Source organism: Odontesthes bonariensis, chromosome 7 (genome assembly GCF_027942865.1).
Source record: "Odontesthes bonariensis isolate fOdoBon6 chromosome 7, fOdoBon6.hap1, whole genome shotgun sequence".
In the NCBI taxonomy this organism is placed as follows: Eukaryota; Metazoa; Chordata; class Actinopteri; order Atheriniformes; family Atherinopsidae; genus Odontesthes; species Odontesthes bonariensis.
Window position 1 is genome coordinate 14,627,707 of NC_134512.1, and position 12,540 is coordinate 14,640,246.

The 12,540-nt window shown below is 41.6% G+C and overlaps 1 protein-coding gene across 1 annotated transcript; it reads right to left on the minus strand.

Annotated features, from left to right (window-relative positions):
• Positions 1-6: 6 nt before the first annotated feature.
• nudt4a (nudix (nucleoside diphosphate linked moiety X)-type motif 4a) lies at positions 7-12,361 on the minus strand. The gene is made up of 5 exons (XM_075469590.1): positions 11,882-12,361; positions 7,726-7,836; positions 5,480-5,524; positions 5,158-5,245; positions 7-1,537 (listed from the first exon to the last, which is right to left on the minus strand). Exons 1-5 carry the CDS (start codon positions 11,978-11,980, stop codon positions 1,311-1,313), a joined length of 570 nt encoding a protein of 189 aa, XP_075325705.1. The 5' UTR covers positions 11,981-12,361; the 3' UTR covers positions 7-1,310.
• Between the last annotated feature and the right edge of the window lie 179 nt (positions 12,362-12,540).

Here is a 12,540-nt window from a genome sequence, read left to right on the forward strand (position 1 = left end):
GATGATATTTTTATTAAATGTTGTATATAGCATGAAGCACAGCAGAATATTCCAGTCACACATGCAAAATAAATAAAATATGGAATTAATAAATTGTCTCTTCTTCTAAGAGTATTGGAGTCAAAGGCTGAGGGGCTGAACATGATTGCCTATCCATCATGGGTGGTGATAGCTCCCAGTGAAACATAAATTTAGTCAGCGTACAGTGTGATGCAGTCCATTCAACTGTTCAGAGTGTGAACAGTGTACCCCTTTCAGTCAGCGTTGCATTGAGCATTTATTAGACAGAAAACACTGTTGTATCTGTGAAGGCACATGGGAAAAAAATATACATGAAGTCACCTATGAAAATCAAGGCCTCGTCATTGTCCTTTCATAAATCAATAATACAGCAAAGTTGTTAAACGCATTTAACAGTTACTTCTGAGTGTCTGTCTCATTTCTCAAGGACACATATCACCTGTAGTGAATGGCATGGTGTGTGTTTATGGTGTTGACAGTTGTCTCTCTTAGCCGCACTACTGCTCGATCCGACAGTGCAAGAGCCGATCATTTAAATGTGACCGTATTTTTATTTGTTTATGCAACATTAGATTTATATATAACTACACAGGGATTAAATTATTCCTGGGACAGTAACAGTTAAGGCTTCACCTCAGAGTGGTGGGAAGTGCGGATAATCTTCTAAAAGTTATTTCAGTGTTAATAGGGATTAGAGATGATAATGTGTTTACTTACAAGGTGACAATTACAGATGTGGCAACATTGCTCACACTTGTTGCACCAAAGTAGACTTTAAACCAACTGCCTTTGGGCAAAAACGTGAGTGACAAAAGGTTAACCCGACATTTGTGGCGACTCTTCTGCGACGTATTTTGAATGAGGACTGTATTTGGCACTAAGTTCCTGTGCGAACAGGCCATTTTTTTTTAAGTGCCAACATTTCCCAGTACCAGCCTCAAGGAAACTACCAAGACACTACCAGTGAGATATTCAGACCATGTAAGATGTTCACATTACACATGCAGGGCAAAGAAAAAGAAATCCTCCCAAAGCTGAACCCTTTAAAAGGATACATGTGCTCTATTAGCTGTGACAATTGTTAGAAAATAGGCATAAAAAATATCAAATTCTTAGAAAGTATCTTGTCTAACTTCAGATCCATTTCACGTGGTATTTCAAATCAGTTCCAAGAAGTTCGTTCTGCACATTAGAAAAAGGCTGCATTAGTAATGCAATCCATGCTCGAGTCCTTCTAAGACCATCCGTCCATCCCAACGTCCTCTCAGAGGACCTGTCCGCTGTGGGTCCTATCTGTTGAGCAGGTCTGACCCGTCTGTGGAGCAGACAACATAGCGAGGCGTGTTGTTGTCCGTCACTCGAGAGCACGGGGCGTTGCTGTTAGGTGGGCTGCACACAGGACCGCAGGTGGGGTTACGGGTGTCTGCGAGTCTGCGTAGGTAATCTGCGTGGACAGGCTTGTGGCTTTGCAGCACCCTGATGGCTTCGTCAACCTTGAACCACTTCCTCTTCCTTCCTGTGACATCATTCCAGAAAAAGGACAAATGTAAGAGGTTTGCATGTAGCTTGTGGTGATCAACAGGTGGGAATTTAGCCTGATTTAGTTTGAGATTTGCTCAAATTAATCTAACATTCAATCAAAAACTGCATTTTGATGAAGGAATTCAGCAGGCCTGTGAAAATGAAAAAAAAAAAATGGTGTGAGGGGAGAGCATCCCCCTACTTTGAGCTGCCACCCACCAGCACTTTTTTAGCGAAAGACGAGAGTTAATTAGTTTCAAACTCTTTCTGCTCAGCAACAGCCCTCGTAACAGGAGAGAGCTGCGATGAGTGATGATAACTGGAAAACAACCGGAAACAGTAAACATGAACAGGCCCAGTTTAATTTCTGTCGGTGAACAAATACGGACAAACTTTGACAGAATGCACAACACATGAAGCAATGGAAATTTATATACAAAGTATTTATCCTCACATCCTCAATTTGAGAGAACAAAGGCAATGAAAACAGAGAAAATATCATTTATGTTCTTTCAAACACACTCAGTGAAAGTTGATCTGATGAGCAGTTATAAAGTAACCTGTGTTTCAGAGAGGGAGCTCATTGTTGTCAGTATTTTAGGGCTGAAGTCACTGTAGGTCAAGTACATTCACGTCACTGATGCACACGTGTTAGTTTACAAAATGATGGCTGGAGGCCACATCGGTCTCTCAGAGGTTTCCCTCGACTTTCTGTCACCTCCACATTTGCATCGTTTTCAATACTGAATCCCAGGCTTTGCTGTTATTCTGGTATTCTTCTCAAAACTCTGCATAAGTAACGGTATCTTAGTGTCTCTACCCCCAGTTCATTATGTTCAAACCTTTCTAGCAGAATATTTTCTGTTGCTTTGAATCACTTTTTGTTGAGTTGATGTGTCCCCCATGGATTAGCTCTTAGTTCCCCTCTCCTTTCTGTATACATGTTGACATGGCGTTCATCCTCTTTAGACACTCAGAAGAGCACACCCAGTTGCGTGTGCCATTAAAACCCACAGATCTCTGAAAGAGTGAAATCCTCACAGATTGTCTCTCTGACATGAAACCCTGGATGGCCCAAAATGTCCTGGAATTAAACAACAATACACTGAGTCTCGGGTCCATTTGTTTGGTCCCTTACATTCCACGTGCTCTCTCTATGCCAATCTTCTTCAATCTGTTAAATAATATCATTCAGGTCACTAAGAATCAAGAGTAGGAGGATTGTTCAATCTTGTCTTTCTATATATAAAAAAAATGAATCTAGTAAAAATGCAGTTCAAATAGCTTCGGTATCATCTTTCAAATGTTCAGTGAAATACAATCTGCACAATTACATGGTTCAAATGTTCTTATCCGCCCTGCTGCTTTGTTAGTAATTAAAAAAATGAAGCATGGAATTTTTACACAGCAGTAGCCGCCTGCAGCCGAGCATTTATTTGCCAGTCTCTGTCTGTTGGATTGGGAATACAATGCTGAACATCAAAAGCATGTGCGTGTGTATGGACACTACAGCATTTATCCAAAACCTTAAACATATTTCCCAGGGCTGGCAAGATGCAGCAAAAGTTTAACGGTGTCCCAATTCACAGAGTTTTCTAGGGAATGATACACTGAACACAGGACTGTCAGAACTCTGGGAGACAGCATGTGTTTAGCGGGAAACGGTGAATGTAAACAGAAACTTTGTGTGCAAGAAATTAAGACAGCGAGATCCTTTCATTTTCTTCAGTGCAGGGAAATTGAAAGCAGGTTGAAGGGCCTTAATTACACAATATACTAAATAGAGAAAATTACACACCTCATCCCATGTGACTAAGAGGAGCCAAAGGCTCTTTGTCGTCTTAAAAAAGGTAACAAAAAGGCTTTGTTAAGTATTTTTAAACAAGTAACACAATGTGACGTCTGTACTGTGAGTGTATACATATTCTCATGAGAAACAAACAAAAAAAAAAGCAAAAGAATCTACGCGAGCCTTTTAGTGTCGTCTGTTTTCTGTATTATTTGACATCCGCTGAACATTTACCACCTTGGAGAAGTAGTAGGTAAATCCTTAGATTTAATAAGTCAAACCTCCTTTGGGACCTCAAACAAACATTTCTTACAAAAGAAAATTAGACCAGTACAACATTCAGATGGAAATTCATTCATATTCTCAGGATGTCTGGTGTGAATCCCTCTCTTCAGATTAGACCGCCTTTTCCTGAAATCACACAGATTTGTTTTAAGGTTATTGTTCTGCTGGGTCACCATCTTCAGCAGGCTGGCAATCCCACTGAATTCACTGATGGAGAGCTGTTGAAACCAAGAGGAATAAGCACAGTTGAAAATCTTGATGCTCCCTCCACTGTCCTTGCCTTTTGGAATAATGTTTTTAATGCTAGAATACAGCTACCTTTATGCGCCAGAAAACTATTTCACAGACGTTTTTAGATATGCTCTTTAGTAACTTTTAAGCAGCGGAAAATGTAACGGCATGCGTTGCAAAGAACAGAGAGAATTTGGGTTTTATAGCCAGCTCTAAGCCGGACTTCTGCGGAGTGAGATACTTTGTCAAACAGACCTGATCAATATCTAAACTCAGATACTTTGTAACCCTTTGCAACATTTTGAAAATCACTTTTGGGATCCTACGACTTCCAAAATACCTCCAAAAATGTCTCTAAGGCATTTCACAGAAAAAGTTATCGATACTTATTGTCACACCGCGGTGAGGTTAAGTTGGGTTTTTGTCTCGTTTCATGTATTGTTTCATCATTTCCTGTTTTATTTTGAAAGATTAACTTCCCTCTCGTTCCAGGTCACTTGCCCTTCCTCTTGTGCTCCAGACTGATTGTGGTATGAATGATTCCACCTGTTTCCCATTACCCCGGTGTGCTTAAGAGTCTGCGTCTCCCCCTGTCTTGTGCCAGTGTGTTGTATCTGTCTCCGTGTAGTGCATCATTCTAGCGTTTTTGCCAAGCCCGTTTCCGAGTTTCCCAGTGGTATTTATCCTCGTAAGAGTGATTTTTGTTTCCCAGAGTAAGTTTTGATAAAATAGAACCTGTAAGAGTTACAGTGTTAATTTTGTTTATAGCCTTTTTGTTTTCCCTCCTAGGTGGAGTGGCTTTTGTTTGTAAATCTTTCATAGTATATTTCCTCTGATTTTTAGGAGAGGCTCTTTGGTTTTTCCTCCTCAGTAGGAGTGACATTTAGTTAAAAGTAAAGTTACATGGTCTTTTGTTTTCTCCTCCGCTAGTGGAGTGATTTTGAGTTTGATCATTTTTATAGATATACTTCTCCACTTTTGGAAAGTATATTCTTAGATTAATATTTCATAGCCCATTTAGCTTCTCTCACGAGGAACTGGTTGATCTGCTGCCCTCCAATAAAAGTCTTGGAATTAAACCTCTTGCATCTGCGTCCTCCATTCTCTGGTTCTGACACTTATGAGTCTGGCAAGAGATTTTAAAAGATATCTAAATGAAGAGAGATAAAGAGAGTCAAAGAGAGACAATAACATTGAGCATGTCTGTTGCTGACCAAAAAACCTCATATCATCTGTGAAGCATGGTAGAAGAATCATCATGGCTAATGAAAAGTACCAACAATATGGCAAAGAGAAAAATAAAGGCCTACCGATGTTGACAGAGTCCTCCCAGTCCTCCAGCATCTCTGTCACTATTAGGGTATAGACATAAGTCCTGTGCTTTCTGTCCTGATTGTGCTGTAAAAAGGTTAAGATGAAGAGATGCTAACTGTCATTTTTCACATAAAACATGTACACAAAGCTTTGATAAAAAAACGTTTTAAAAAAAAAAGACCAGTTAACACTGCTGTGTCTCTCCCAACTACACAATACATGAGAGGGCTTTGATATCGAGTACACTCGAGCCGAGGCATTGACATTACATAATATTCTTAATTATTTATTTTTGTCAAGATAGTTTGATGATCTTACCTCAAATATCCCAAGTAGTCTACCAAGTTTTCCCTTCACACCAGCCTGCAAACAAATAAACACGTGGTGTTGATGCGTTTGTTTGAGTGATCAGTTTTTACCTTATAATAATATAAAGATTATTTCACCATTATTGTCACTGTGCCATATAATGTATTTCTTTCTTTCTTATTTGTAAATGCAACAGTAACAGTTAACAAACAGCAATGCAATGAGAGAGCTTTGCAACAAGAACAGCTCGTCTTTGTCCCGATGTGTACTTTCTAATCTAGAACAGGAGATCCTGTGGCCCAGAGCCATCCAAGCATCGCCACGTGCCTGTGAGACAGCACAGCAGAGATGAACAGGTAGACCTAAACATAGTCGGATGACAGGATGAGGAGACAGGGGGAGGGCGGGGGGGGGGGGGGGGGCTACAGATCCATTTCATCAGTTTGACTTACTGAGACGAGGGCTAAAAACTGTGCTTAGCTGTGGAGTCATAGTCAACTCACATGCATCCTCAAGCTGTGATTTATGACCTAAAGGTTTGGCCTCACAAGGCAGTTTGCCCTACAGAGATGAAAAAAAACAAAAACATTCTGCTTCCCAAACTTGTGTTCCATTCTTAGACATATTTGCGTTTTTCTTCTGAGAAGCCGAATAGTTTAACTTCCTCGAATATTTGAAAAAAAATGTTCTGAGTCACATGGTCAAAGACATTAATCCACAGTGATGGATCGTCCACTTTAGCAGAAACATCTGACAGAAAGTTTACACGAGTGAAAAACAGCCCTTTTGTGATTAGAAACTAACAAAGCGAGTTCTCAACAGTGCTACTGAGCTTCCTGGCTCAATAGATTTCAGTTGGATTAATGCAGGGTTTGTATTAACCGTGCACATCATTGCACATTCATGCGAGGATGACTGACAGTAGGTCTGACACATAACACTGCAGGATGTCTTGAGAGTCCCTCAGTCATGCTAAAGTAGGTCGTTTTGCTCATTCAAACAAGAGAGTACATATGGGATTTTAACAATGTCCTTGCTTTCAGCAAATATTATTCTAGTTCACAAGATGCTTGCATCCTCATTTCCTCTGAGCCACAAAGATAAAGGGACATTTTGAAGGCCACAACCACTGATCAACAGTTACAAGTATCCAGATAATGTATGCATTTGTGTTCAACTTTTATGAATTTAAAAAAAGCGTCTCCCTGTTGCTGGCCAGGGGACAAGGTGATGCATTCCAGGAGATCGCGGCTCTGTTTAGAACTTCTGACGCCTGCTGTGTGGCACATTTCAGACCCGTACTCTCATTTTAGACCTGTCAGGATCAGTCAGGGTGTCTGAAACACCACTATAGACTGAGAGAATTACCTTGTCCCAGTTTCACACTATGTGCTTAACTGCAGTCAGTTTCTGCAGTCATATAAATATTACAGAAATCAACTTTTTAAAGCGTCTTCTTGTTGTTTCACAGGATGTCGTAAAGCAGATAAAGCAGACAAAGCAAACGGTCACCAGTACGACACTGATGCTGGTAGGTGTGTTTAGCTCGCTGGCGTGATATTTAACATCACACGTTAGATTTTTAGTTTGCCCTCTGCAGAGGGTGTGCAGCCAGTCTATATCCAGGTACACGTCTGGTCTGGGAGGCGCAGGATGTGGGTAATTGGAAACCCTTCCCAAATGTCACTGCCATTCTTCAAGGCTGTGAGCACACCACACGATCCTCAGCACAAATTCGCAGCTCACTCTGCTGTAAAATACTCTGGCCAACAACCAGCATCCCACTGTACCAAACCACAAAACTAATTAACTGGCCATTTATGCAAGATTGCCAAATACCACCCTCCCCCTTTGGATTTGGCTCTTTGCAGAAGCATCTCTTACTGTGAGCCATGAAGACACTACTAAAATGAATACAATGGACAAATGAATTCATTCAGAATGTATGACACACCCCTGTAAACGAGGATGACGCTGCAGCTTTATTAATGTTCTTTTTATATTGAACTGTAATGACAATGGCTTAACAAGCGGTGGTAAACTGAAACAAATACATTCAGTATTCAGTGGAAAAATGGCCAGAAGCAGACACACATAATATATGCAAATTGACTTATAAATTACCTAAAAACACATTCTGGTGTAAAGGTGTAACTGGTCTTTAAAATAAATCCAGAACAGAGAAATGAAGACAGGGAAACACTGACGAGTCACCTTTGTGTGTGGGTGGGTGGGTGTGTGTGCCGCAATCTCACCTCTTCGTACACCTCCCTGACAGCGGCTCCGCAGGGCTCCTCGTCAGGCTCCATTCCTCCTCCTGGTACAATCCATTGGTCTGGATGTCGACTGCTGCTCACCAACAGCACCTGTTCAGGAGAGAAGCCTCCGTCATATCTGTGCTGCCCAGTTTACTTAATATAATATAACACAAGGGTGGAATGGGCTGCTCTGCATGTAGTACTCCCTTTAGTGTTTAATGAAGATCTGAAGAAAGCATTCTTTTTCAAATGATTTTAACTGACATTGATTTAAAAGGTGAGATTAAATACTTCCAGGAAAGCAACCTGAGCTGAATACCAATATCTCCTTGACATTAAAAAACACGAAGGACTAGAAGACTAAACAAAGTAGCAGTTTGATGCAAATCCTCAAACTAAAGCCATAAACTACTGTTTTTTTAACAAGGTGCCTCTCAGATGGTATCAATTGACCTTAAATCCTATCTGGCATCACTATGACACACACTTAGTTCATATGCGAGTACTTTCTGAATCCTGCCTTAAGCTAACCAGACACGTGCAGCCAAATCATTCAACAGCAACAGACAACACTGTCTTGCCTCCCATGGCACAAGATGCAGATTTAGAAGCGGCACCTAAATTCTGCAATTAAACATTCTCTCGGAGATCGAACAGTGGGAGCACGACAGATTTGATATTGTTGAATCAAAGTTGAGGTCTACTGAATGAGAAATGACTGCTAAGAATGAAAGAGTGCCATGAGATCCTTTTTTGTAAACCCAGTAATACAAAAACCAACAAGAAATTTCAGGAATCAGTAAAATTTCATTCAAAAATGATTTTGACTGTCTAACTATTAGCAGAACTTTTCTATCTATCGATTTCTATCAGGAATTTCTGTACAAGTTAAATTTTTACATAAACAGACCCTGTTTGCCTGTTTAAAGGCTCTGGATGATTGATCCTGAGGCTTAAGTTTGTGTGGATTGATGGGACTCGGTCTCCGTTCCTGCATTAAGGGGACGAGGGCAATGGTGGGTCCCATCTGAATCACTGTCCATTAAGCTCCCCGTGCAGGGCACAGGGGACAGTAGACACAATGCCAGTTGTCTTTCTGACACAAACAGACACAACCCACACATGGATGCACAATTTCATGCAAACACCATGTGAATCACGTAGGCACTCGCACACACAGCTACAAGGCTTTTCAAAAACCACTGGATCAGCAGTTGTCTTTCTTTATGAAAACAACGAGGAGCTTAGCAGAGGCTAATGACCCTAACAAACATCACACACACCTCAGTGGGAATTTAGCACGAGGAAGAGCTTTGAGGAACCACATCCATACAGCAGCTTCACAGTCTTATGATAACCCAGCTGAAACAGCATCAGCCGATAATGAGGTGCTGAATGGTTGACTATTGCTTTAAGGTGTTGTGGTTTTTAGATAAACATGAGCTAAAACATCAAATTTCCACTAAAGCCCAAAAAGCGAACCTCTAGCAATAGCAACTCACTTAAAATTAGGATGATAATCAATTGTGATCGTTTGTTTTAGAGCTTTCTAGCTGCTCAACAGTCCTGGCTCTTCTTTGTCGTATTTTACATTTCACAATGTGCCAAATATTTTCAGTTGGTAAGAGGAGTGGTCTGCAGGCCGGCCAGCACCCAGATTGTTATATTACAAAGCCATGCAGTTGTAAGGGATGACAGTATGTGGTTTAGCATCGTTTTACCTAAATATCCAAGGCCTTCCCAAAAAGAAATTGTTGGATAGGAGCATATGTTGTTGTAAAACCTGCATATACCTTTCCAGATAATCAAGATCCCAGTTCCATAGGCACTTAACCTATAGACCTCCCGACCATCAGAAATGCAGGCTTTTGAAATGAGTGTTGATAACAAGCCGGATGGTCCCTCTCGTCTTTTCTTTGGTTAGAAAGAATTTCAAATCTTGTTTAGTCTGACCACAGAACAGTTTCCCCACTTTGCCTCAGTCAATTCTGAATTAGCTTTGACACAGAGAAGGCTGTGGCGTTTCTAAATCATGTTCACATGTAGCTTCTTCTTTGCATGACAGAAATTTAACCTGCATTTGTGGATGCTGTGCTCACAGACAATGATTTCTGGAAGCGTTCCTCAGTCCAGGCAGTGATTTCCATGAATCTATAATCCCATCAGTGTTTATTACAGTGCTGAGGGACTGTAGATCCCAGGCATCCGGTATTGATTTTCAGCCATGTACCTTGCACACAATGAGGTCTCAAGACTCTAAAAAATCTTTGCTCCACATTTTTTTTTTTTTTTCGAACTCCTGCCAATCTTCATTTCTGGGAGACTCTGCCTCTCTAAGGTGCTCTTTTGATACCCAAACATGTTACTGACCAGTTGCCAATCAACCCTAATTAGTTGCAACATTTTCCTTCAGCGGTTTCTTTTTAGCATCACTTACTTTTCCAGCCATTTGTTGCCCCATCCCAACTTTTGTGTTGCTGACATAAAATTCAAGATGAGCTAATATTTTTCATCATTTCCACAGATTTCTGACATTTTCCATGTACTGTTGGGAGTAAAATATACACGTTGTATATGGAAATCCCTGCATTCTGTTTTTATTTGCATTCATCACAGCATTCCAACTTTTTTTAAGAAGAACCCTTTAGTTCAAATAAAAATATGAACTAAAGTCTAGCATGATCATGCTAGACTTTAGTTCATATTTTTTATAAAGGTACGATAGACTTTTCCAATACAACATGAAGTCATCCTCTCTGGTCTTTCCATGCAGACCTGTTGCTCTTCTCCCGGCCTCTGGCTGACATATTGAGGAAGTGATTGTAAATGAGGCACGCAGTCAGACTGGATGGATGGTTTACAGCATCAAGACTGACACTTAAAATGAAAAGCAAAGGCAGGCGAGGTATGAGACCATCTCATCGTCCTGCACTGCCATGACGAGTAATCACGGAGACCTTTATCTTGTGTCAGCTTATGTGCCACAGAAGAAGAGCGGTGGGAGCACAATGAAAGGCAGCCCAGAGTGAGTGGAGAGGGTATAAACCCAAGGAGCTGGAAAGCAAATCTGTCAGGGGACAGCGAGTGCCCGCACCTTGTTTCTATAAATTGTAGCCAATGGGTCACTTGGTGTTTAGCACACTGTGTAACAGACACTCCTCCTATCACATGTGGTCCTTAGCCTGCTGCCGTCATTGGGCTGACACCCCCACCCCCCAAGTATAGAGCTGCTTTAAATATTAACTTAAGTCTTAATTGTGATTTCAAACATTGTTTAATAGCAGGATTAATGACACATGGTGCATACAAGTGAGGAAACAATGTATTCATCAGACCCATTCCCACATATGGCTGCATGAAAGATTCAATGGCAGAGTTTGAGGAAACATTTGAGAGAAGTCCCTTCTTTGATTTAAAGCAAAGCACTTCCTGGGTGCAAGTCCCCTTGTTGTGTGCGGTTTGTTTCATGACAACACCTCAGCACAGGCCAAATATCAAGAGAGTCCAAGTGTTGCATCAGACAGGAAAGGAAGGTCTGCACATACAGCAGAGCAATGGCAGCACAGGGTCTCAGGGAATGACAGGCTCCATCCTGAACAAACAACGTCTCTGTAACTCAATGCAGACACAATGTTTTTATAACGACAGCAGTTATTTATGGGCTACAGATTATATGTGGCAGTGAAGTTGATTCACATGCAATATTAGAGTTGTGAAATGCATGTGCGGTCAAATGGATATGTCATCAAGTAAATTCTCGAGTGTCACTGACAATAGTTCTGGTTAGGAGGACGTCTTGTCTTTGTGAATTACGAGATGCAAAGATTTCCTCCTGGACGACTAATAGAAATGATGCTGGAATCCTGCTGGATATGCGCGCGCGCGCGCACACACACACACACACACACACACACTTACTGCTGTTTAATAGGTCAAATATTTGTCCCTTTGGCTTATTCGTGTCCACCTCTGCCCCACATCTCAATTACAACACAGCTGTGAACGCTGAGAGTGTGACGAGCCTGCACACCGGTAGGGAACACTGCAGTTTGGTAAGAGCAGTTAATTTGGGATTGTCAAAAATAGAGCGTGTTAATAAATGCCTTCTCCCTCGGTGCAAACAGAGCCCCAGACTTCGACCCACGGAGCTTACCTCGTCTTCCTTCTCGTTTCTGAAACACAAACACGCTGCTCTTCTCTTGAACCCTTCACCGTCGTACGTCCTGGTCTGGTTGGGCTTAAACTTCATCATATATACTCTCTATTCGTCAAACCGGGGAAACAAAACAAACTGGGCAACCCCCCCAAAAAGTCTCGATGTCGAGAAAGAAAGGCACGCGTCCGAGAGAGCAACAGCTTCTTCAGATAGTCCCAAAATCAGAAGCGCGCTGTCTGTTCATTCATTCCTGCTGAGACGGCGTCAGACTGCATCTGGTCGCATGTGGCACGTACCGCGGTGGTTTACAGCCGCTGTCAACACGCACGATTCAACAGAGTCGCTCACATCTGTGCTGCGTCCGAGAGCCGCGACCAGCTGACCTGAGGGCTGCGCAACAAGCAGCCTCCCGTGTCACGTTGAGCTCCATTCATCATCCACAACATAAATCAACACGAGTCAGCTCTAAATACAACTGCTAGCTGCGCGCGGACACCGTCTGCTCCACGGTGCTTCGCGTCGTCGAAAAAGTCGCGTGCGTTGGATGAGCGGTGCTTGGTGCCGCTTTCAGGTCTCTCTTTAGCTCTTATTTTTTTTTTAAATAAGGGCCTTAAAAGAAAAATTGTTTGTGACGATAGTTATTCATTTCAACGGTT